Source organism: Protomyctophum parallelum (genome assembly GCF_964188405.1).
Source record: "Protomyctophum parallelum genome assembly, chromosome: 21".
NCBI classification, from domain to species: Eukaryota; Metazoa; Chordata; class Actinopteri; order Myctophiformes; family Myctophidae; genus Protomyctophum; species Protomyctophum parallelum.
The window spans coordinates 33,682,708-33,707,892 of record NC_139713.1 but is presented as its reverse complement, the minus strand read 5'-3'; the positions used below and the strand labels follow the sequence as shown (position 1 = coordinate 33,707,892).

The 25,185-nt window shown below is 44.3% G+C and overlaps 1 protein-coding gene across 1 annotated transcript in view; it reads left to right on the top strand.

Moving 5' to 3' along the window:
* Positions 1–25,185, top strand: part of ror2 (receptor tyrosine kinase-like orphan receptor 2) — a 40,276-nt gene that overhangs the window by 9,427 nt on the left and 5,664 nt on the right. The window contains exons 2-11 of the mRNA XM_083793044.1: positions 15,223–15,276; positions 15,396–15,683; positions 16,598–16,628; positions 18,133–18,254; positions 19,165–19,292; positions 19,918–20,104; positions 21,632–21,892; positions 23,002–23,207; positions 23,656–23,775; positions 24,878–25,103. Coding sequence (XP_083649170.1) covers positions 15,223–15,276; positions 15,396–15,683; positions 16,598–16,628; positions 18,133–18,254; positions 19,165–19,292; positions 19,918–20,104; positions 21,632–21,892; positions 23,002–23,207; positions 23,656–23,775; positions 24,878–25,103 — 1,623 coding nt within the window. The remainder of the gene's footprint in view (positions 1–15,222; positions 15,277–15,395; positions 15,684–16,597; positions 16,629–18,132; positions 18,255–19,164; positions 19,293–19,917; positions 20,105–21,631; positions 21,893–23,001; positions 23,208–23,655; positions 23,776–24,877; positions 25,104–25,185) is intronic.

The window sequence follows — 25,185 nt, the reverse complement described above, 5'->3', positions numbered from 1 at the left end:
TTGTTGGCCAGGGGCTATGTGTGTCCACTTGGTTCTCTCCAATCTGGTAACCTGTCTGTCTGTCTGTCTGTCTGTCTGTCTGTATTCGTACCGTACTTGAGTAAATTTACTTAGTTACTTTCCACCGCTGATGTTTAGCAGTGCAATGGACACGGTACCTTGCAAGCAGCCTGAGTACAGAGTACAGAGTACCGAGTACAGAGTACAGAGTACAGAGGATCACAAGAGAGACGGGAACCATTCCAGGCTGAACACTCTGCTGGTCCACACTCTGCTGGTCCACTGTGCACTCTGCTGGTCCACTGTGCACTCTGCTGGTCCACTGTGCACTCTGCTGGTCCACTGTGCACTCTGCTGGTCCACTGTGCACTCTGCTGGTCCACTGTGCACTCTGCTGGTCCACTGTGCACTCTGCTGGTCCACTGTGCACTCTGCTGGTCCACTGTGCACTCTGCTGGTCCACTGTGCACTCTGCTGGTCCACTGTGCACTCTGCTGGTCCACTGTGCACTCTGCTGGTCCACTGTGCACTCTGCTGGTCCACTGTGCACTCTGCTGGTCCACACTCTGCTGGTCCACTGTGCACTCTGCTGGTCCACACTCTGCTGGTCCACTGTGCACTCTGCTGGTCCACACTCTGCTGGTCCACTGTGCACTCTGCTGGTCCACACTCTGCTGGTCCACACTCTGCTGGTCCACTGTGCACTCTGCTGGTCCACACTCTGCTGGTCCACACTCTGCTGGTCCACACTCTGCTGGTCCACACTCTGCTGGTCCACACTCTGCTGGTCCACACTCTGCTGGTCCACACTCTGCTGGTCCACTGTGCACTCTGCTGGTCCACACTCTGCTGGTCCACACTCTGCTGGTCCACACTCTGCTGGTCCACACTCTGCTGGTCCACACTCTGCTGGTCCACTGTGCACTCTGCTGGTCCACACTCTGCTGGTCCACACTCTGCTGGTCCACACTCTGCTGGTTCACTGTGCACTCTGCTGGTCCACACTCTGCTGGTCCACTGTGCACTCTGCTGGTCCACACTCTGCTGGTCCACACTCTGCTGGTCCACACTCTGCTGGTCCACACTCTGCTGGTTCACTGTGCACGACGGGGTCACATAGAGAGACAGGGGTGGAGTGGGGGGCCCATGCAGCACCCTGGCCTCTCTCTCTCTCTCTCTCTCTCTCTCTCTCTGTACACCGGGTTGTCTCTCAAAGGCTTCTTTCATGATGGAGAGAGAGAAACCTGGAGGAATGTAATGCACCGACCTGACCGTCCATTCACTCTCACTTTAACGCTCCGACTACCGGTAACTCCAACGTTATATCCATTATACCCCTTTCTTCCTCCAGTTCAATTATGATTCCTTCATGTTTTTGGATACAGACAGACAGACAGATAGGCAGGGCCATGTGCAAGGCTGTGATGTTTTTTAAGCTTCGCACATGGTTATTGTATGTGTTTTTAGTTTTGTCTATCATGTATGTGTATGTATATATCATGTATGTAAGAAACAAAGCGAGCTCCACTCGATCATTCTATTAACATACACGAGCCAATAAGATCCAGTGTGGTTATTGGTTCTTCTAACATGCTGGTTTAAGATCCAGTGTGGTTATTGGTTCTTCTAGATCCAGTGTGGTTATTGGTTCTTCTAACATGCTGGTGTCAGTATCTTTTGGGACTAATTGTGTAGAGTCATACTGTTGCACAGAGCGCCTACTGTTCATTAATGAAGTACAATCCATCATGGCTGTTGCATGATGTCACAGGGCATGTTATAGCTCCTTTGTGTTTGCATTAGGTTTATGTTACATGTAAGGGAGGGCTTAGTGAAAAGTCAACTGTGTATATGTGGAGCTGTAGCGCGGCGCTGGGCTGAATGTACAATCCATCTCTTGTGTGCCTCTTCCTGAGCTCCGGTATATGGGCAAGTGGTGCGACCGCTGTGGAGCGCCCAGACACCTATCATATTGTGTCCGCTAACCAGCGGTGGAGGGTCGTTTTTGAGGCACTTCATGTTCATTTTTCAATACTTTGCTTCTGCTCCGCTATGGTTATTTGAAAACGGTTACAGTAATGGTGACATGTTTTGAAAACTTGCGACACAGGACATTCTCTGCATAAGACCTGAGGAAGCATTGTGTCGTTTTAGATTGTAGCTATATCCTATATAGCAACATACAGCTTTCAGAAAACCTTTAGGAGTTGAAATACTGGTTCAGAACAGTGTCAGTGCTTCTAAAAACATCACACCCGTGTGAACTGAGTGGTGCAACTCCCCTGCCCCCTCTCCCCCCCTCTCTCTCTCATCAGCAGGCAACAGTGCAGCACTATCTCTCTGTTTCTGGCACAACAGCGCCACTTTTGCCCCTACTGGTACTCATAGTAACATAGTCACACACATGGTCACATAGGTTAACACGGACATTGCTGTTCCTTGGAGTGGTTGCACCACTCAAAAAATACATATGTGGTCAAATACATATCATTTTGGGGGTCCTTGGCAAGTTGTCATGAATAAGTTTGAGAACTACAGATTTTTGGTGATTAACCTTTGTGGACCCTCACAGCGAGATTGAAGCTAACAATGCACTACTCTTAGAGATACTAAACCGTTTTTTAGCTTAATGTAGATCAGCTATTTCACTATTTGACATTTTGTTTTGTTGTGGAAATGTTCTAAACTTCGATACAGCAATGCATTGATTTGTAAGAACTTGCAATGTTAAGTAGAGAAAAAAGGATCCCGCACACTGTCTTCACTTGGAATTAGATTTATTTGAGCAACGTTTTGGTCGTTCAGACCTTCATAAAGGCCTGATGAAGGTCTGATAGACACGAAATGACAGTGTACGGGATCCTTTTTTCCCTATACTCCTCTAGTTCCAGTTATCCGACGCACCTGTCCACTACAGAAGGACCTTTTTCTTACACAAGTTAAGTACAAATATGACAGAGCAGCTTTGTGTCACAGTGCGAGGTAAGAGATATATGGTGGACCCAAACACACAGTAGAGAGGCTGACTCAGAGGCAGGTCAATAAGGGTACAACAATTTAAATGACCCTATAGCACATAGAACACATGGAGCTTTGTAATATTATAAACTAGAGGAACACACTAGATACTATATAGACGCCTTAACAGACAACGTCACACTGATAAGCACTCATTGCACCATCAACTTTCAGATGTTGTTTTTCTCCCAATGTAGAGGAAAAATCCATCTCTTGCCCTTGAAATATATAATCCTTGGTTTCTGTTGAGTGTAAACAATTATAGCAATTCAAAGCAGTTGTCCTCAAAACCACACCTACAGTCGCTGTCATAAGAGCGAAGAAAGCCCTCTATGGTACCAGAGTTGTTCGTGATCGTGCAGCTGCAGCCCATCAAGCCTAATTTGATTTGGAAAACCTGCACCTCACAACGCGACGTGATGTGAGCTTTTATATCAGCGCTGTGAAGTATAGCTTATATTTTCAAAACAAAGCGATACTGCCTCATCAAAGTTGGTTGTATTGAGTTATATGACTTCATATATTGTCTTCAATATGTGATAACTAATATGTGAGACAAAACAAGGCTATGATTGAAGAAGGTACAGGCTGTCCACGGGCCACATTGGGCCAGTGCCGTTGACATGCATGGGAGGCAAAACTGGATCCGGATGTTCTGTGAATTGGAATAAACGAGAGCCGGCTGGGACCAGCTGGTGAACAAACAGTATTTCTGAACGGCTGCGTCCTATGTCAGTTAACGGGTTCAGGAATATAAAAGAAGAAGACAAATCACAGGTTGTTTTCTCTAAATCACTTTGTATTTTCGATGTGCACACTGTATAATTGTATTGAGGCATCTAAACAGGCATGCCATGTATCATTGCTGGCTTGGCGGCATTGCAAGATTTGGTTTGGTCAGGCTGTCAATGAAAACAAACACACGTTGTGTACAGACTACAGGGTAATACGATCCCACACTCAGTGTACAAATAGAACCAAATGGACCCCTTCCTCCAGGTCCATTTGGCTCCATTTGTACACTCTTCCTCTGAGTCAAATTACCACTTAAACGTACTATACTTTGACTGTGCTTCGTCGCAGGCGAGCTCTTTGTGTGGTTGCATCTCACGCGCAATTTCTAGCAGCGGCGTTACGATAAACAGGTTATTACGACTTATATGAAAGACTTCCTGCTGGAAGAGCTTCTTTCTGCCATGTTTGAAAATAACCATGTTCTTTTTTTTTAATGTCTATTCCTTTATTAATGAGTTTCACAGTCCTGGAGTTTGTCAGGGCAAAACCCACTACAAAGAATGAGGGAAGTGTGGTGAACGAAGGAATGCAGTATGCCTTTATATCATCACCCCCCCCCCCCCTACTCCACAAACACACACACACACACACACACACACACACACACACACACATTTATAATATACACTTGTGAGGACGTCAGCACTTTTCGCATTGCCATTTCACAAATGTATTTCTTTATTCTTTTTACCGTAACCGTGAAGCTGAAAAATATAGCCGAACTACAAGCTCACAGCCTGTTGCTGCACGACTGATTGTGTGTGCCATTGTTCAGCGTGTAGTTTGTAGATCTGCTATTTTCAGTTGCGCGAGTCTAGCAAACTAGAGCCTTGTGGAGACTTTCGACACACACACAGACACACACACACACACACACACACACACACACACACACACACACACACACACACACACACACACACACACACACACATCCCTCCTGCACATGGCGGCTGGCAGCCACAGGAAACAGCCAGTATCATAACCACACGCATTTTTCTGTTGATCAGCGCTGCTCTGGTTCTGATTAATTCCTGGGGAGAGCAGAACCACACACACACACACACACACACACACACACACACACACACACACACACAGACCCAGAACCCACGGATCCCATTACTCAGAGGCTCCATAAACGCTGTGTCTCCAGCAGGCAGCACAATGACGTGTTAACCGTCCATCTGACTGTGGAAACAGTGCTTAATAGTTGCATTTAGAGCAGTCGTGCTGTAACCCTGTGACTGTACTGTCTTCTCACCTTTCAGTCAGGGACAGCATCTGTGTCACATTAGTTCGTCATATATTTTTGTGAGTGCTGTGCTTTTTTTTCCCCCGACCTAAAACATGATCATCACGTATTATTGTCTCCACCAGCCGAAATGCATGGGGAGAGAGTATGTTATGCACTCCGTCCGTCCGTCCGTCCGTCCGTCCGTCCGTCCGTCCGTCCGTCCGTCCGTCCGTGGACAGCTAATCTGGCTAAACAGTTGGCTTGATCTCAGCCACACTGCACACACACTCACTGTATGCCAGAGCTGAACTCAGCCTCATGGTGGCGCTATAACTGGCCGATTAGTGTACCTCTAACTGCACCGATCTGTGTAAAACCTTGTATGCATACTCCCTAGAGGCCAAGGAAAAACCTTTTGCCTGGATTTTTTCCACATCTGCTCTTTATAACATGTAAAGCACATTTTCTTATAATTACTCCTTCAGATTTTATCCAAATTTCACGCAAATCGGATGATCTCCATAGTCACGTGATCAAGCCTTCCAAGGTTTTCAGGAGCCTCATGGTGGCGCTACAACAGGCCAAGCCGCGTCTTCACATATAACTGCACCGATCTGTGTAAAACATATGCACACTCCCTACAGCCCAAGGAAAATAGATCTGATTTAAAAAAAAAAAGAAAAGTGTACAGTATTTGTTAAAATTAAATGTTTATGTAGACACGCCCACCAGCTCATTAACCCATTCTGACCGGGCACCCATTTTGGTGTCAGCATCATGTTATGCTTTAGCTATTTAAAAATAGCAGATCTACAAGCTCATATTGCGCCACCGAGTGTCGCGATACGAGCTTGTAGGTCTGCTATTTTTGAAAAATCGAAGAACGACTGACATTTTTTAGAATCTGATCTCAGGTCAGAATGGGTTCATCAGGCCAGTGTGTGTCCGGCGGAAACCTCGTATGAATCTGATCTCAGGTCAGAATGGGTTAAGTATGCCTGGTGGGTGATGATGGGCACCCACATCTTTTGTTGTATAATACATCACTGTTTTCTTCATTGGCACGTTTGATTGTCAAGGTTTCAGCCTCCAGGAAGAAACACTAAATGCAAAAGGAAGACATAATTGCACATAACAACCACACCAAGGGGTCTAATGAAGTACTGTCACCTCAACTGGAGAAAATCTTTAAGGTTTTCAGAAAAGAAGAAATGACAAATTACTATCTAAAGTTGTTGAAACAAAAACATTTTTTTGTTATAAAGTTGTGTATTATCTGCCTTTATTTATTTCTGCGCAATCTGAGAACCCATCGGCAAAACAAGGGTGAAATAATAATAATAAGTCTGAATCTGTCTTGAGAGATACAGTTCTGCCCTAAACTCTACTAAGTAGGGTGAGCAGGGTGAATCACTGAATCAGCAGTATTAAGAGAGAAGAATCTACTCTCTTAAGAGAGAAGAATCTACTCTCTTAATACTGCTGATTCACCCTGATAACCTCATTTCTATTCTGCTTCTGGGGGGTCCTGGGAATAACATATTTATTTTCGGCGGCCAAATACATATATTTTGGTGGTGCCCTTGACATGAAAAGGTTTGAGTTAGTTAGTTAGTTAGTTTCATTTATTGTCCACGTGTGGAAATTCGTCTTCGGTCTCAAACAGTAAAAAACAAACAGTTACAACAACAGCAACAACACTTAACACAATTATTTTTCATGGCAAAAAGTGCAGGACAACAGTGGCAGATACATTGGAAAAGAAAACTAATCTAGCGAGACATTGTATCATTTAGTGCCTTAATGGCATTTGGTATGAAAGAATTTTTAAAAATGTTACGGTTAGCTCTTGGTACTTTGTACCGTCTACCAGAGGGAAGTAGTTGGAACTCGCTGCAGAGTGGATGAGAGGGGTCGTTTGCTATCTTGGTAGCTTTTTTACGAAGTACCTCCTTGTAGATACAGACTAGTTGTTTCTGTCTCTTCCCAATTATTTTTGAGGCTAGATTTACTATTCGCTGCAGCTTGCTTCTTCCTTTGACATTTAGATTGCCAAACCACATTGCCATGTTAAAAGTCAAGATTCCCTCTATCAGGTTTTTATAGACTGTTTCCATGATATGCTTGCTCACTCTAAAGGAGTTGAGCTTGCGTAGTAGGTGGAGGCGTTGGTTACAAGTTTTAAAAATCTGGTCAGTATTTTCACTGAAATTGAGTTTGCTGTCAATATAAGTGCCTAAGTATTTAAAGGTGTCTACTACCTCCACTATTTGTCCACCAATTGTAATGGACTGCACAGGTTCCTTTTCATGAATGACAAGTTCTTTTGTTTTTGTCACATTGATCCCTAAGGAGCTTTTATCGCACCAGTTCTGAAGAGATAACACATGTGCTCTGTATGCTTCCTCCCCCACTGTGTCCCCCTTCTTCAGTAAGGCAACCAGGGCCATATCATCAGCATATTTGAACAAATGAAACATATCCTGGTCTAACTGGAATTCATTTGTATATAAGGAGAAAAGTAGGGGGGATAAGATAGTCCCCTGTGGAGCACCGGTGTTAAGCACAGTGATGTCAGACAGAGTATCATTAACACGGACCTGTTGAGGACGGTCAGAGAGGAAGTCTCTGACCAGATGGACAATACCTCCATTTACCCCTATGTCAATGAGTCTCTGCAGAAGGGTATGTATCTGCATGCTGTTGAAAGCAGAGGTAAAATCAATAAAAAGGACCCTGGCAAAGTGGGAGGGGACTTGGAGATGCTTTGACAGGGGGTTAAGCAGGCTGATAGTTGCATCATCAGTTCCTCTCTGACTTTTATAAGCAAATTGGAGATGATCTAAGCTGTTAGAAACCATCGCTGTGATTTGTCTGCTTATAACTCTTTCAAAACATTTTCCCAAAATGGAAGTAAGAGCAATGGGCCTTGTCTCAGGCCTTAACCCATTCTGACCAGATCAGATTCATACGAGGTTTCCGCCGGACACACACTGGTCTGATGAACCCATTCTGACCTGAGATCAGATTCTAAAAATGTCAGTCGCTCTTCGATTTTTCAAAAATAGCAGATCTACAAGCTCATATCGCGCCACCGAGTGGCGCGATACGAGCTTGTAGATCTGCTATTTTTAAATAGCTAAACATAACATGATGCTGACACCAAAATGGGTGCCCGGTCAGAATGGGTTAATGAGATAATGAAGATTTAAAAAAAACGAAGGCAGTGTGGGGAACACCCTGCATGGGTTACGGTCAAGTCATTCTTTTTTAGGTCCGTTTATAGTTTGGGAGTGGAGATCCTTTAATGTGTTTCGATAAAGAAGTGGTGGAAAGTAAGTACTCAAGTATACTGTACTTACTGTAATTAAGTAACATTTTGAGGTACTTTCACTTTCCTGCAGTATTATTTACAATACTTTTACTTCTACTCCACTACATCTCGGATTCAAATATTGCACTTTTACTCCGCCACATTTATTAGAAAACTTTAGTTTCTAGTTACTTTGTAGATTTTCATTATTAACCCATTCTGACCTGAAATCAGATTCATACGAGGTTTCCGCCGGACACACACTGGTCTGATGAACCCATTCTGACCTGAGATCAGATTCTAAAAATGTCAGTCGTTCTTCGATTTTTCAAAAATAGCAGACCTACAAGCTCGTATCGCGCCACTCGGTGGCGCGATATGAGCTTGTAGATCTGCTATTTTTCAATAGCTAAAGCATAACATGATGCCAACACCAAAATGGGTGCCCGTTCAGAATGGGTTAAATAGCCAATCTACAAGCTCACGCGTTGCGATGCATTGCGAGCTTGTAGATATGCTATTTTCAAAAGACAATTATATATTTGAAAACTTTAAATGGGACATAATGAAAAATTTGTACTTTTTTACTTTTGGTACTTTAAGTAGGCTACATTTTGAAGCCAATACTTTTGTACTTTTATTCAAGTAAACATTGAATTCTGAACATTTACTCGTAACAGAGTATTCCTATATTGCAGTATTAATACTGATACGTAAATAAAACATTCGAGTACTTTTTTCACCACTGGGCAGCGTAGTAGAATGCGTATCCTCATTAACCCATTCTGAACGGGCACCCATTTTGGTGTCGGCATCATGTTATGCTTTAGCTATTGAAAAATAGCAGATCTACAAGCTCATATCGCGCCACCGAGTGGCGCGATACGAGCTTGTAGGTCTGCTATTTTTGAAAAATCGAAGAGCGACTGAGATTTTTAGAATCTGATCTCAGGTCAGAATGGGTTTCATCAGACCAGTGTGTGTCCGGCGGAAACCTCGTATGAATCTGATCTCAGGTCAGAATGGGTTAATCACACAGTGTGTAAAACGCCATCCAGCCGGCAGGGATACACAATGACGTTATTAGCGTCACATGTGACGGTGGAAATCAAAAGGAATCTGTGACGGCGCCACTTCTAAGACACCGTTGGAATGTCTGTGGATGAGGACACTTGGTTTTAAGTCTGGCCAATGCCGTGCCGTGCTCTGTGTTGCGTGCCGGTGAAAATAGCCGATCTACAAGGCCACAGCACTCCGTGGCTGCGACGCGTCGTGATCTTGAAGATCTTCAATTCGTGGTTTGGTTAATATATACATTTGGCCTCTTCCGTCATGCAACTGTGACTTAACCCATTCTGACCGGGCACCCATTTTGGTGTCGGCATCATGTCATGCTTTAGCTATTGAAAAATAGCAGATCTACAAGCTCATATCGCGCCACCGAGTGGCGCGATACGAGCTTGTAGGTCTGCTATTTTTTGAAAAATCGAAGAACGACTGACCTTTTTAGAATCTGATCTCAGGTCAGAATGGGTTCATCAGGACCAGTGTGTGTCCGGCGGAAACCTCGGTATGAATCTGATCTCGGGTCAGAATGGGTTAATAGAGAGACCCAATTGTATGCGCTTTTATTTTAAGTTCCAATTTTGTCTGCTCATTTATTTTCATGACTCCAGCACTTAGATGCTGGAGTTAGATGCTTTTAGATCTAACTTAGATGCTTTCATTGGATGAAATTGGCATCCCCCAACATGAACAAAAAATAAGAGATGCATTTTCTGTTTACTAAAAGAGATGGAGAGACAGACAGTAAGACCCTTGTTACTGAATAAATGCTATAATAAGCAATGATAAGCATTTATGGGAATATGTATATAGAGAGCTTTATCGCTTATTATTTATAACTAAAATAAAGTTCACTTACAGCTTATTAAAGGAACATTGTCTCATGGCTCCTTACAGTTGCTCTCAATTTTTTAACCCATTTCGCTTTTCGGTGCTATCCTTTTGGATAAATGTGCTTTGACTGTACCATGTACTGTTTTGCATTTGTTATTGTCTAATAAAAGAATCAATCAATCAATCAGGTGGTTAACCCATTCTGACCTGAGATCAGATTCATACGAGGTTTCCACTGGACACACACTGGTCTGATTAACCCATTCTGACCTGAGATCAGATTCTAAAAATGTCAAGTCGTTCTTAATTTTTTTCAAAAATAGCAGACCTACAAGCTCATATCGCGCCACTCGGTGGCGCGATATGAGCTTGTAGATCTGCTATTTTTCAATAGCTAAAGCACGACATGATGCCAACACCAAAATGAGTGCCCGGTCAGAATGAGTTAAGGACCCCCTCTGTCAGAACAGGCTAGCTCCATATGTATGGAGATATAGGGGTGATCAGGTCCAGAGCCATGGAGATATAGGGGTGATCAGGTCCAGAGCCCAGGCAGAGGCTTTTGTGCAACCAGCTATACGACGGCACTGGGCACGTTTACTCCCTGTGGGGGTGTGGAACGACAACGTGTGTGTCGAATTTGAAGTCGGTGGGGCGAACGGTTCTCGAGTTATATGGATTACAGACTGTACATTATGTACGTACGTACACACAGAGACTCGTGCATTTATAGATTGATATATTTTGGCCATGGATGTTTTCTTTATCTGTAAAGGTTTCCATCCAGGGACCAACCAAAAGAGAAGATTTACGTTTATTTATTCCAAATCTTGTTTCAAACCCACGTTTCCGCCTCGTTAGCAACTGTTTCAGTGCTCTGACAATGGAATCAAAGCATGTTCTGAACTTCTGAATGATTGAAATGAACTTTAATAAGATATTGTGGGAATTATAGATACATGTAGATATTGTATTGTAAGTGATTTTAATTATAGTGAAATTAGGCTGATTTACTTTAGCCAGAAGCTCCTTTGCCAAAGGGTCAGGTCGGGACAAAACCGTTTACGGTCAACCACAACGATGCAATGTTCCGACCCGACCCTATGGTGTGGTTTGGGCTTTATCCCCCCCGATGACCTCTTTTTGAAACCTGCAGTGTAGTTTTATTGGTTCATTGATTGATTAATACTTTATCAACAACTTTGTTAACAGTACAGTACAGTCAAAGGTCATTGCTAAAATGATAACACAAAAAGCCCCTTGTTTCCACTGTGGTCCCTCCCTCAATAAATCAGTAATACATCAATAACTATCAATAGCAGATATGTTTTCTAGTCTGTAAAATCCTGCTTTGGTGAGTGTACAAATGGATCCAAATGGACCCTTACATGTCTGTAACTCTGAGAGTGTATAAATATTAAATATAACCAATTGGACCCTTAAAGATCTGTAACTCTGAGAGTGTACTAATGGAACCAAATGGACCCTTACAGGTCTGTAACTCTGAGAGTGTACTAATGGAACCAAATGGACCCTTACAGGTCTGTAACTCTGAGAGTGCAGTGTACAAATGGAACCAAATGGACCCTTACAGGTCTGTAACTCTGAGAGTGTACAAATCTAACCAAATGGACCATTTTCAGTTAATAAGTGTCAGTGTAGTAGAGACTGATGTACTGAACAACATTCCTTTGATCAGCTCATATGAGTCATCATAGCCTCTTATGTCAAAGTGCTGCTGGCTCATAATTATAGCAGTTTGGTTTGATGTGGGACTGGATTACACAGCACACACATGTTTCTCTCTCTCTCTCTCTCTCTCTCTCTCTCTCTCTCTCTCTCTCTCCCTCACAGGCTCACACACACACATTTGTATTAATATACTTGTGAGGATGTCTGCATTTTAGGGAATCAGGCATACCTCTAAACCTAACCTAACCTATATGTCTATTTCTCAAATTCTACTTATACTTGGAGAACGAGGGGAAAATGTGGTCCTCTTAAGAATGGTAATACACATGCGCACGCACGTTGCAGACACACACACACACACGGTAAGTTTTAAATTAGTGGGAGCCTATGAGAGGCCAGCTGATGTCAAGGAAAGCCCTGCTGTTATAGATATTAAATACGCAAAGGGCATTATTAACAATTCCATAGCCATCAGCCCCACAATGCCCCGCACCACCACCACACTATACTTAAGAGCTTTCCTCGGTTGTTATGACTTGGAAGGAAAGACGGAAAGAAAAGGCAACAAAACAAGACCTAGTCGTAATAAAATGTCTGTTGTCATATACTCCTAAAGTCAGCCATCATGCTCACTTCTTCTGCCACTGAGTTGGTTTAAAGGTTGTGTATGTAAGTGATGTTTTGGATAAAACTAAGAACTCATTGCTATAGATGGAGTGTTTCTTCAGTAACATGGCCGTCTCTCCCGTCTGTCTAGCTCTTTACTTAACAGAAAAAAGAAAAAAAACATTTTCAGGTGGGTTTGCCAATTTTCATCCAATCAGGAGAGAGAATCCACCAGTTATCAGCTTCACTAATATAGTGTTCCAGTTATTGAACAAATGCCCTATATCAATGAAAGTGATTGCCATCAGAATATTGCGCTAGTTAAGTGTTATTTAACACGTTCTTGGGGGGGGGGGGGGGGGGGGGTCCTTGGCACAAAACCGTGTGAGAGCTACTGTATTATGTGTTATTTCTCTCAGCGCTGGTAGAGCTGCAGAGTGGGTTTAGTGCTCTAGTGCTGCCAGCCAGCCAGCCAGGCTGCTTCTCTGTCTCGCAGCTGTAAACCTCGATGACGTTTCCCATTCCAGCGCCTTGAAAAGTAACAGCACCCCCAGGCCAAATACCATCCACTTCCTGCCCCAGAACGCAACACTTACACACACACACACACACACACACACACACACACGTGCAGGCAGGCACACATGCACACACACACACACACACACACACACACACACACACACGTATCGCTATACTTGTGAGGACATGCAAACGTGTAGGATGGCTTTAAAAATAGCTGAAAAAGCTTTCGAGAAATTGCAGATCTACAAGCTAGCTTGTTGTTGTTAGCTTGCCTTGTGTATTATCGGCTATTTGTGGCGCACAACACCGGCCGCAGATACGTATTAAGTATAAAATCAGGAATAACTCCTAAACCTGACCGCTACAGTACGTGTCGAATCCTCCTGACCCCCAGCCTGAAACGTGTCAATCTATATCTAAAATAAATACATGAACCATTTCTCTTGCTGTGAGCACAAGGAAAATGGACCTCACAATGTCTACAACTTCTCAAATTAGACTATACTTTTGAGGAGTTGGGACATTTGGTCCTCACAAGTATCGTTATACACTCACACACACACACACACGCACGCTGTTCCGCTGCCAAGAATGACAAGCACTTTAAGTGCTCTGGAGAGGAAGAAGATAAAAGGGCTGAAATCACAAGGATTAAAGGGATATAAAGTCATATTCCTTTGTTAAAATAAGTGTTAAATAGCTCTATATTCCCATAGTAATAGTTGCTGTATAAAGTGTTTATTCAGTAACAGGAGTCCCTCCAGCTCTTTGATAAACAGAACAATACATTTTCAGGTCAGGATTAGAGCAATTTCATTTAACGAAGAGAGAACCCTAAGCATGCAGGATGAACATGTGAAATTGGAAGTTGTGACACGAAGAAATGAGCAGATAAAAATTGGAACTGGATTCACTGGAACCACTTTGTGGTCATGTTTGTTGATTTATTGTAGACTATAGGCTATATTTGATCTACTTGTATCGTGCTTAGTGTAACAGGAACCTGGGCTGCATTAAATTAATGATTATATACACCTGACATATTATAAGTAGGGATGGAGCTTGATACCCGAAAAGCTTATTGAGTACCCAGTATCAATAAGCTTTGGGCTTATCAAGCCTGTTATCAAGCATAGCGGCCAATGACATTGTGTTTAAGACAAGAGGCGATTAAGAAATCCAATTACCCTGCATGCATTGCTGGCACAAACATGTCAGTCTATACCGGATACCTGCCAAGCAGCGCAGGTAAACAAAATTACACTTTTAAAGTGACGGCACACATATTATATTCTATACACATATATATTCCTCAATATTATTTGACAGTGAAAAGTCGGTTAGTCCGTTAGAAAAGTAAAATATTCTGGTTCTGTTCAGAATTTGTCGTCTCCTGCCTTTTCACAAACGAACCCATTCTGAACGGGAACCCATTTTGGTGTTAGCATCATGTTATGCTTTAGCTATTGAAAAATAGCAGATCTACAAGCTCATAGCGCGCCACCGAGTGGCGCGCTATGAGCTTGTAGGTCTGCTATTTTTGAAAAATCGAAGAACGACTGACATAGAAACATAACTTTTTCAGAAAACTGTCATTTTCAAAAAGACATTTTTAGAATCTGATCTCAGGTCAGAATGGGCTAATAGAAAATGCTCGATAGTGGGCTCGATAAGAACCGGGCTCAATAAGCCTGATCGATAAGCTGCTCGTTATCAATTAAAATGAATGAGCTCCATCCCTATTTATAAGTCACTTATCTAGGCAAAGATTTCACCGCATTACTGGGTACGTGAATTGTTGCTGTTGTTTTTTTATTAAAAAAATTAAGTAATTATGGATTTAAAAATGAGAAATTTGAGAAGAGATTTCCTGATTTATGCCTGTAAATATTTAATATATTTAATAATAATTAAAAGAAAAAAAACGAAATCGTCAATATATTTAGTCATAGTTTCAGTCATCATAGCATAGTTTTTATTTAGCTTTCGTCAGTGAAAAAAGGTAGTGGATGAACATTTTACGTCATAGTTTAAGTCGACAAAATTAACACTCTTTCTCTCTCTCTCGGTGTGTGTGTGTGTGTGTGTGTGTGTGTGTGTGTGTGTGTGTGTGTGTGTGTGTGTGTGTGCGTGCCAGTGGACACGGAGGGGCTGTCGGGGACACAGAGCGGAGCTGCTCCCACAGCTGAAGGTAATAACACATTGCATCCATTTAGCCAATTCCACCGAACCAGGAACTTGCGAATGAATCCTCTTCTAAATATCGTAATAATACTTCACTAAAAAATGTATTCTTTTCCACATCTCCAGGTTACTTCCTAGAGTTCCAGGAGCCGGTGAACAACATCACCCACTTCCAGGGCCAGGCGGCCGCGCTGCACTGCAAGGTGACGGGCAACCCGCGGCCCACCATCCGCTGGCTGAAGAACGACGCCCCCGTGGTCCAGGAGCAGGGCCGCATCTCCATACGCAAGACGGAGGCGGGCTCCAAGCTCCGCATCACAGACCTGGACGTGACGGACAGCGGCTTCTACCAGTGTGTGGCCTCCAACTCCGTCAAGGTCATCTCAGCCACGGGCGTGCTGCTGGTCAAGCTAGGTATTATATAAACTCACACATCGCCTTGTGTCAGGGTATTTCTATTGCAGTAGTTCCCAGTTCCCCAGATGATTAGCTTAACTCATTCACCGCTAATGACGTCTTTTTACAGTACATACTTTTTTCCCCCAATATCCCACACCGCAGAGAACGTCTTTTGCCGCGTATTGCGTTTCTTTGGCGCTTGATGTCGCTCTTCTCTAACCTACAGTATGAGTCACCGTTTGACTGTCATTGAAACCAGGAAATCGCAATGTGATCGCAAAAAAAAAAAAACTGCTCCCGTCCACTCCCACGTCACAGGATATTCTGAAATGCCTTGATCTCTGCTCCTGTCGTTCCACTTCCATGTCCGCCAGCATGTTCTTTTCAATGGCCTCTATAGAGAACGTATGGTCGCTTTGACAACAAAACAAAAAAAAAGCACAGAAATAGTACCCTGCGTGTTTGTCGACGCCCGGGGGGTCGATCGTACTGGATATAAATATTCTGTGACTACTTGAAGTACAAACATTGCGAGCTTGTATTTCAGCTACTTTCACAATGTTTATCTGATGATCCGAGTCAAACCATATGTAAATGCTTGTCATGGGGGGGGGGGGTCCATGGGGGGGTCGTGGCCTGAAAAGTGTGGGAACCCCTTGATTTAATGAGGCGCTCGGGGTGGCGCAGTGGTGAAGTCCCTGCCCACCACTGCAGAGTTTGTGGGGGCGCTCCAAAAAACGAGGATAGGACCCAAAAACCTGGCATATGGGCCGGACTCCATAGTGTCTGACAACATGTTGGTGTTGCGTCATATTCGTTGTTTCTGTGGGTATGGGCGGAGTTCGTTTGATAAACAGAGAGAAACAAACTGCATGGAAATTATGTTCCAATGACTTTTTAAACACGCTCTCTTCTCCTTCATTACACAGGCCTGCTACCCACACATGGCCCCGATGAATCGTAAGTAATTACCATGTTTAGCTGTGTGTGTGTGTGTGTGTGTGTGTGTGTGTGTGTGTGTGTGTGTGTGTTTGTACCTGTATTACTGTACTTGTGAGAGCCAAATGCCCACACAACTATTTCAAATTTGAGGAATAGATTGTGATGGCCATCCTCACAATATAAATGATCTTTTTATGGTTTTATATATATATATATATATATATATAAATATCAGGCTACATTGTGGCGGGGGGGGGGGGGGGGGGGGGGGGGGGTCTGGGCATTGAAGTTATGCCTGATTTATACTATACTATACGTTCACCGGAAAACAGACGTTTTTTTCCCCTGGCTATTTTCCATGTCGTACTAAAACGTTGACGTCCTCACAAGTATATTTATACATTTACATGTGTGCGTGTGTGTGTGTGTGTGTGTGTGCGTGCGTGTGTGTGCGTGCGTGCAATTGCATGCGTGTATGTGCATGCGTGTGTGTGTGTGTGTGTGGGTTCAAGTGCATTCCAACCTCTCTAAACACTCCAGTGCAGACATGCCCACTCAAACCACCTCAGTGTTACTTGCTTTAAAGTCCCGGTCGTCGCAGGTTGTTTATTTTCTACTGAGTAAACAACGCAGGTCGGACCTGTGGTGCTGATGCCCTGCACAGATACACCAGATTAAACTAGATCACATTAGGCTGTGGTTCTGACCCCAGCCGTGCCGCCTTACAATCCTACTTGAAGCTCTCTGCTGCCATGGCCTCCTCTCTGTCTGTCTGTCTGTCTGTCTGTCTGTCTGACGTATTCAAGAATGAACAAAAAATCACACCCGTGTGAACTGAGTGGTGCAACTCCCCCCCCCCCCCCCCCACCTCTCTCTCTCTCTCTCTCTCTCTCTCTCATTAGCAGGCAACAGTGCAGCACTATCCCTCTCTCTGTTCTGGCACAACAGCGCCCCTACTGGTACTCATTATACGTGCTCATTAACCAACACATAGGTGAACACATAGGTGAACACATAGGTGAACACATAGGCGGACACGGACATTGCTGTTCCTTGGAGTGGTTGCACCACTCAAAAACACACCTTTTTTTTAATCAGCCTTTGACATCGCCTAGTCTTTTTTTTAATTGCCTACATCTTTTTTATTTACACGTGTGTGTATACTGTATGTGTTACAGTGAAAGTGAGAAAAACGGAACCGGGCTGGGCGCCTCAATCGTGAGGCGTTGTGAGATTGTAGATTGGCTATTTTCAGGCAAAAAGGTTTGGTGCTGAAGGAAAAAGGGGCAGACCAAGTACAGGGCCAAAGGTCACGTTTACTAACTATTGAGGATTTAAGTGGTTAAATGTCTACCATGAATTTACACAACACTGGTAGTTGTAGACGAAACCGTTTAATCACAATTTCATATGTAGTGGGGGCCCCCTAGCTGCCTCTGCACTCTCTCAGCTAAGGGGTCCTCCTTGCTGGTCTCTCTGTGTGTCGTATCTTATTGTGAAACTAATGTCTGTTTGTTTTCAGGACACAAGACAAAGGGTTCTGCCAGCCGTACAGGGGCATCGCATGCGCTCGGTTCGTCGGCAACCAGAGCATCTACGTGGAGTCCCTGCAGATGCAAGGAGAGAGTGAGAACCGCATCACCGGTGAGGGAAAGACCTATAGGTCACTATAGGTTCACAAACACATTTGTCGGTCGCGGACACATTTTCATGGGTCCCATTATTTTTTTGGTTTCCTACATTTTAGTTTTTAATCACTATTATTTCAAAACATTTTCAACAAACAAACATTCCCAAAAAGCAAAATAATAATAATGATAATAATAATAATAGTAATCATGAAAACAAAATGCATTGATTTCTTTTCTAGTAATTTGATGAATAAATCTAAAAATAAATCTAATAATTTCCACAAATTAGAAAACAAGTAGTGAAGATAGCCAATCTACAAACTCGGCACCTGTAGATCGGCTGTTTTAAAAATGTTTTAAAAATAGCAGATCTACAAGCTCATATCGCGCCACCAAGTAGCGCGATACGAGCTTGTAGGTCTGCTATTTTTGAAAAATCGAAGAACGACTGACATTTTTTAGAATCTGATCTCAGGTCAGAATGGGTTCATCAGACCAGTGTGTGTCCGGCGGAAACCTCGTATGAATCTGATCTCAGGTCAGAATGGGAACCACTGACTTAGATCAGCCGTTTTCATTTCACTAACTCCACGTTTGATATCGTCAGGCAGTCTCAGTCTAAACTCTGATAAATACAGTGTGGAGAAAGGAAACTGTTTTGGCAAAAGCTACAGGCTTGAGCTTTCATATTTCATATCATTTCATATTTGTTAGGATTTTCTGTTGTTTGGTCAATGGTTTAATTATTTAGTGAATTCATGTGGCGTGCTGCATGCTAAAATGTATTGGTGCAATGTAATTCATTGGTGCTATGTCATTTATTGGACTTATTTTGTGGTTTGGGAACTCTTGATCTACACTGTAAAATGCTCAGTGTTCATATTATGTCTAATCATGGCTGTATGTCTTCTCTTCCCTGCCAGCTGCTTTCACGATGATCGGTACCTCCACTCAGCTGTCGGACCAATGCTCCAAGTTTGCCATCCCGTCCTTTTGCCATTACGTGTTCCCGCTGTGCGATGAGGGAGTGCGCGGCCCGCGGCGACGACAGGTACACAGCTGCATGTGACGCCACTGTTCTAACCCATTCTGACCTGGGATCAGATTTATACGAGGTTTCCACTGGTCTGATTAACCCATTCTGACCTGAGATCAGATTCTAAAAATGTCAGTCGTTCTTCGATTTTTCAAAAATAGCAGACCTACAAGCTCGTATCGCGCCACTCGGTGGCGCGATACGAGCTTGTAGATCTGCTATTTTTCAATAGGTAAAGCACGACATGATGCTGACACCAAAATGGGTTCCCAGTCAGAATGGGCTAAATATCACGCAAACAGCTGCATGTGACGACAATGTTCTTATGAGGCTTATATATATATATATATATATATATATAAAACGGTGATTCTGATTCTACTGACTAGAAGCTCGGCCGGCTGTCGGTTGAGCTCTAGCGCCACAAAGAAAATAAATAACAATAATGGGTGTAACGTAGAATACTGTGGGCCTGTAGAATGATGTTACCAATTGGTGTGCATCACTGTTTGACGGAAGTGTTTAGGCAAGTGGAGTGCCGGTAAGGCCGGCCCTAGCAACCACACACCACGTCGACGACCCTATTCTGATTCTGGTAGTGGGATTCCCTCTGATTTGTGATTCCTGTGATTGTGATCAGCTGTGTCGGGACGAGTGCGAGGCCCTGGAGAAGGACCTGTGCCTGGCGGAGTACACCATCGCCCGCTCCAACCCCATGATCCTCATGCAGCTGGACCTGCCGCGCTGCCACCTGCTGCCGCACCCCGGCACGCGCGACGCCGCCAACTGCATGAGAATAGGAATACCCATGGAGAAGCTGGACCCTTGTAGGTCCAAACGCACGCACGCACACACACACACACACACACACACACACACACACACACACACAGACGCACATGCACAGACACATGCACGCACACAGTGGTGGAAAAAGTGCTCACAAGTAGCAATACTGCAATGTAGACGTACTCTGTATACAGCTGATCTACAAGCTCCCAATGTGTCTAATAGCTGATCTATAAGCTCCCAATGCGTCACATTTAAGAGGGGATTCACATTTCACACTATGGTCCTGGGTGCACACGCGGGACCACTTGGCAGGTCGTAATGTGAGCGATGCGTACTGTACCCGGGAGCGGATCGCCCGACCGTACCCGGGATCGCAATCAATCAAGGCTCGGATACGGATTGCTGCAATGTGAAAGCCATCCGTACTAAAACAAGGACTATAACCATAATTTATATATTTTTTATAATGACACATTATTTTACCTGGGTTGTACTTCTGGTAAGTTCTAGTTGAATGTTGACAAAGAATGATTGGTCATCCGCTAGTGCTTAACCCATTCTGACCGGGCACCCATTTTGGTGTCGGCATCATGTTGTGCTTTAGCTATTTAAAAATAGCAGATCTACAAGCTCATATCGCGCCACCGAGTGGCGCGATACGAGCTTGTAGGTCTGCTATTTTTGAAAATTCGAAGAGCGACTGACATTTTTTTAGAATCTGATCTCAGGTCAGAATGGGTTCATCAGACCAGTGTGTGTCCGGCGGAAACCTCGTATGAATCTGATCTCAGGTCAGAATGGGTTGAGAGTAGCACAAGCTGTTGGACATGTAGGACCCAAAGCCCCGTAGTCCACAGCGCCCCTCTGAGTCACATACGTTGAATGAAGTGTACCAGGGTGCACTGTTGAATCTTAGGCCAATGTGAATCATGGCCAACGGGGACCAGGCAACATTCGGGAACAGTTCTTTGAGGTCCTGAGAGAAGCTCTGATATAGAAACATATTATTTTTTTACTGAAAACTGTCAGGATTTAGAAGACATTTTGTAGAATCTGGTCTCAGGTCTAAATAGAGCACCGAAGTCCTGACGTAACTCGCTCATCCCGACGATTCCCCTGGTTCGCGGAAGTAGTTTCTCTATGGAGAATAACATGGGGTGATCTTAATATCGTCTACTATAAGCGTTGTGGTCCAAAAATAAACAAGCTGTCTCGGCGTTATTGTCAGGGAGGTGTCTCTGTATCGTTTGCAACAGTCAGTCACTCATATATGACACAGTCTGCTTCTAGCGAAAATCTAACTAATTCAGCAGCAGTATAACAATAGCGTTTTCTCTCAGTCAGTTGATTCTTCATATCCATATGAGTGAAGCGGCCGGGGTGACATGTTTATTTTTCAAACACAGTGCTTATATGAAGCAATCTAAAAATCCTCCTATGGTGATTTCAATGCAACTAAACAAATACATGAACCTGGGGACTGACGCCCTCTACTGAAAGTGACGTCAGACTTCGGTGCTCTATGGGATAACAAACTGTCCCTGTGTCCGTGTTCCCACTAGTCTCCAGGTCCACGGAACACAGCTGCTACAACGGGAGTGGCGCCGCCTACCACGGCACCACCAGCGTCACCCGCTCGGGCTACACGTGCCAGCCCTGGATGTCCCAGTACCCCCACAGCCACCACCTGTCCCCCGTGGAGCACCCCGAGCTGCGCGGGGGACACAACTTCTGCCGCAACCCGGGGGGCCAGATGGAGGGACCCTGGTGCTTCACCCTGGACGCCCAGGTCAGGGTGGACCTGTGTGACATCCATCCCTGCCGTGAGTAACTTTAAGTGCATTCACTCAAAGCACAATTGTTTGTACTTTTACGTTATTCTTTGGTTCTAAACCTTTTCTGGCTGCGACCCCCACGAGATAATCATAATTTAACATTGCTTGGGCACTGCTGGTGCAGTATTAGGTGGTGGGCGTAATCACTGGACCTGGCGCTGCCACGCTAATGGTGTTCACCTGTTCGATAGAGTGTGGGGATTTGGACAGAAAGGGGGGTGATCATTGGAGCCGACACGGTCTGCCGACCGCTACGCTAACGTGAACAAACGCAACAACCTAGCCAGGTTTAGTTGCAAGGGTTAATTGCTAGGGACTGTTGTAGCGTGTTCTGACCGGGCACCCATTTTGGTGTTAGCATCATGTTATGCTTTATCTATTGAAAAATAGCAGATCTACAAGCTCATATCGCGCCACCGAGTGTCGCGATACGAGCTTGTAGGTCTGCTATTTTTTGAAAAATCGAAGAACGACTGACATTTTTAGAATCTGATCTCAGGTCAGAATGGGTTAATCAGACCAGTGTGTGTCCGGCGGAAACCTCGTATGAATCTGATCTCAGGTCAGAATGGGTTAAAAGAATAAAATGGTCAATCGCAAGGACTGTAGTGTACCCGGGTTACTGTGTTTGCATGTCACACAGTGTTTTTAACTTCCATGTTTAGCTCCTTGCTGCTTTTTGAACAGCTTTCCTTTTATATTAGCGTGTATGAAAACAGGGCAAATCCACCGTTTCCATTGTGGTCCTATGTACTCAATTAAAGGCGATTTCTCACCAAGTCATTTTCTTACCATAATATGATGGTATGATAAGGGTTAGGGTTAGGGTTAGCGTTCCTCAGCGTTTTACCCGCACGGTGGGTCAAACGCTAGATCTTTTCTTCAATCGCGTGAATCTGTTGTTGTTGTTGTTGTTGTTGTTCTGAGGAATGGTGACTATCGCTTCCTGCTTACGCTGCACAGCGTTTGACCGATTTGAGACCGCCTACCAAAAGGCGCAGCCTTTACAACCGGCACAGCCAGTTATACTGTATTTATAATTCACCATACGAGACATATACAATACAGAACATGTTTTGTCTTTATTTTACTCGCAGGGCCTCCAGACAACATAAGGAGGGAGATCTTGTACATCCTGGTGCCCAGCATCGCCATTCCCCTGGTGATCGCGTGCCTCTTCTTCCTGGTCTACATGTGTCGCAACAAGCAGAAGGAGTCCAGCGACAGCCCTCGCCGCCAGCTCACCGGCTCCCCCGTCAGCCAAGACATGGAACTGCCCTTCCTCAACCAGCAGAAACAGCAGGTACAGACTCATGCGGCCATTCATTCTCAAACTTTACAACTACCGTCTCGGTTTGGTATGCATTAACCCATTCTGTACGGGAACCCATTTTGGTGTCAGCATCATGTCGTGCTTTAGCTATTGAAAAATAGCAGATCTACAAGCTCATATCGCGCCACCGAGTGGCGCGATACGAGCTTGTAGGTCTGCTATTTTTGAAAAATCGAAGACAATTTTAGAATCTGATCTCAGGTCAGAATGGGTTAATAATGAAACTGTCAGGATGTAATAGACATTTTTAGAATCTGATCTCAGGTCAGAATGGGTTAAAAAGCGCTTCGAGCTTGCAGATCTGCTACTTTTGATGCTTTGGTGTGACGCTGTAGTATGATCAAGTAGGGGGTTAATTTACCAAAAAAAAAAAAAAAAAAAAGTTCAGATATGAAAATGACGATTTGTGTGTTCCCAGGCCAAGCTACGGGAGATCGGCCTGTCCGCCGTGCGGTTCATGGAGGAGCTCGGCGAGGACCGATTCGGCAAGATCTACAAGGCTCTCCTGTACGGCACGGTGCCCGGCGAGGCCAGCCAGGCAAGGATATTAGCATTTAGCCTTTTTAGTTTTAGTTTTAGTTTTCATTGTAATTTCTACGGTAGTTTTGTAGTTTTAATTTGCGACTGTAGATCGCATTTACTATGAGAACCTGCATCTCCCACACCCGTCCGTTTGTCCGTTAGTATAGTCACCATATATGGTCACTCCTCGTGACATCACATCTCCACATTATGGTCACACCTCGCCCTGCCGTCACCCAGGCGTATGCGCACACGCGACCTCGTCACTTCTCGCCCTCAGTTATTTTCAAAAGATAGCCTATACATTTGAAAACTTGAAGTGGCACATTCGGCATAACGACCACTTTCACTTTCAGCACTTTTAAAGGACCACTTCACCACTTTTCAACATATTTTCATATAATAGGTCCTCACTAATAATCATGAAAAAATTGGGCAATTCTTTTCTACTTGGTCTGTGTCTCATAGGAGGGGCTGTGGGCAGTTCAGAAACTGTCTTCCAGTGACATCATCGATGGGGAATGCAAGCTAATAGAAACTGCAGGCTTTCAAGTCCTGAAACGTTGCAATGCGAAAATGGAAGCCATCGTTCTCACGATAATGAAAATCTAAACATTTTTGTAAAAAAATCTTGTTTAAAAAATAATCTGCCTAATGATGATGTCACTGGAAGACGGTTTGTAAACGTCCCACAGCCCTCCTATGAGACACAGACTGAGTAGAAAAAAATCGTGCCATTTTATCATGATTATTAGTGAGGACCTATTATATGAAAATAGGTTGAAAAGTGGTGAAGTGGTCCTTTAATAACTTATGGTCACACCTCGCCCTGCCGTCACCCAGGCGTATGCGTACACGCGACCTCGTCACTTCTCGCCCTCTGTTATTTTCAAAAGATGCCTATACATTTGAAAACTTGAAGTGGCACATTCTGCGTAACGACCACTTTCACTTTCAGCACTTTTAAGTGCATTTTGAAGCCGATACTTTTGGCGCTTTCACTCCAGCACACGTTGAATTCCGGACGTTCACATGTAACGGGAGTATATTTCTAAATCTCTAAATTTACTTAAGTAATAACCTCGAGTGCTTTTTTTTCTCCAACCGCTGCGACACAGGTGGTGGCCATCAAGACGCTGAAGGACAAGGAGGACGGCGGCGCTCTGCTGGAGGAGTTCCGGCGCGAGGCGGCGGTCCGCGCGCGCCTGCAGCACCCCAACGTGGTCACGCTGCTGGGCATGGTCACCAAGGAGCAGCCAATCAGCATGCTCTTCGGCTACTCGCCGCTGGGCGACCTGCACGAGTTCCTGGTGACGCGCTCGCCGCATTCGGACGTCGTTGGCGGTAAGGGTCGAACGAGGAGGAGGACGATGCGGGAATTGTCACGTCGCGATTGTCGACGATATTATCGCGATGATGAAAATAT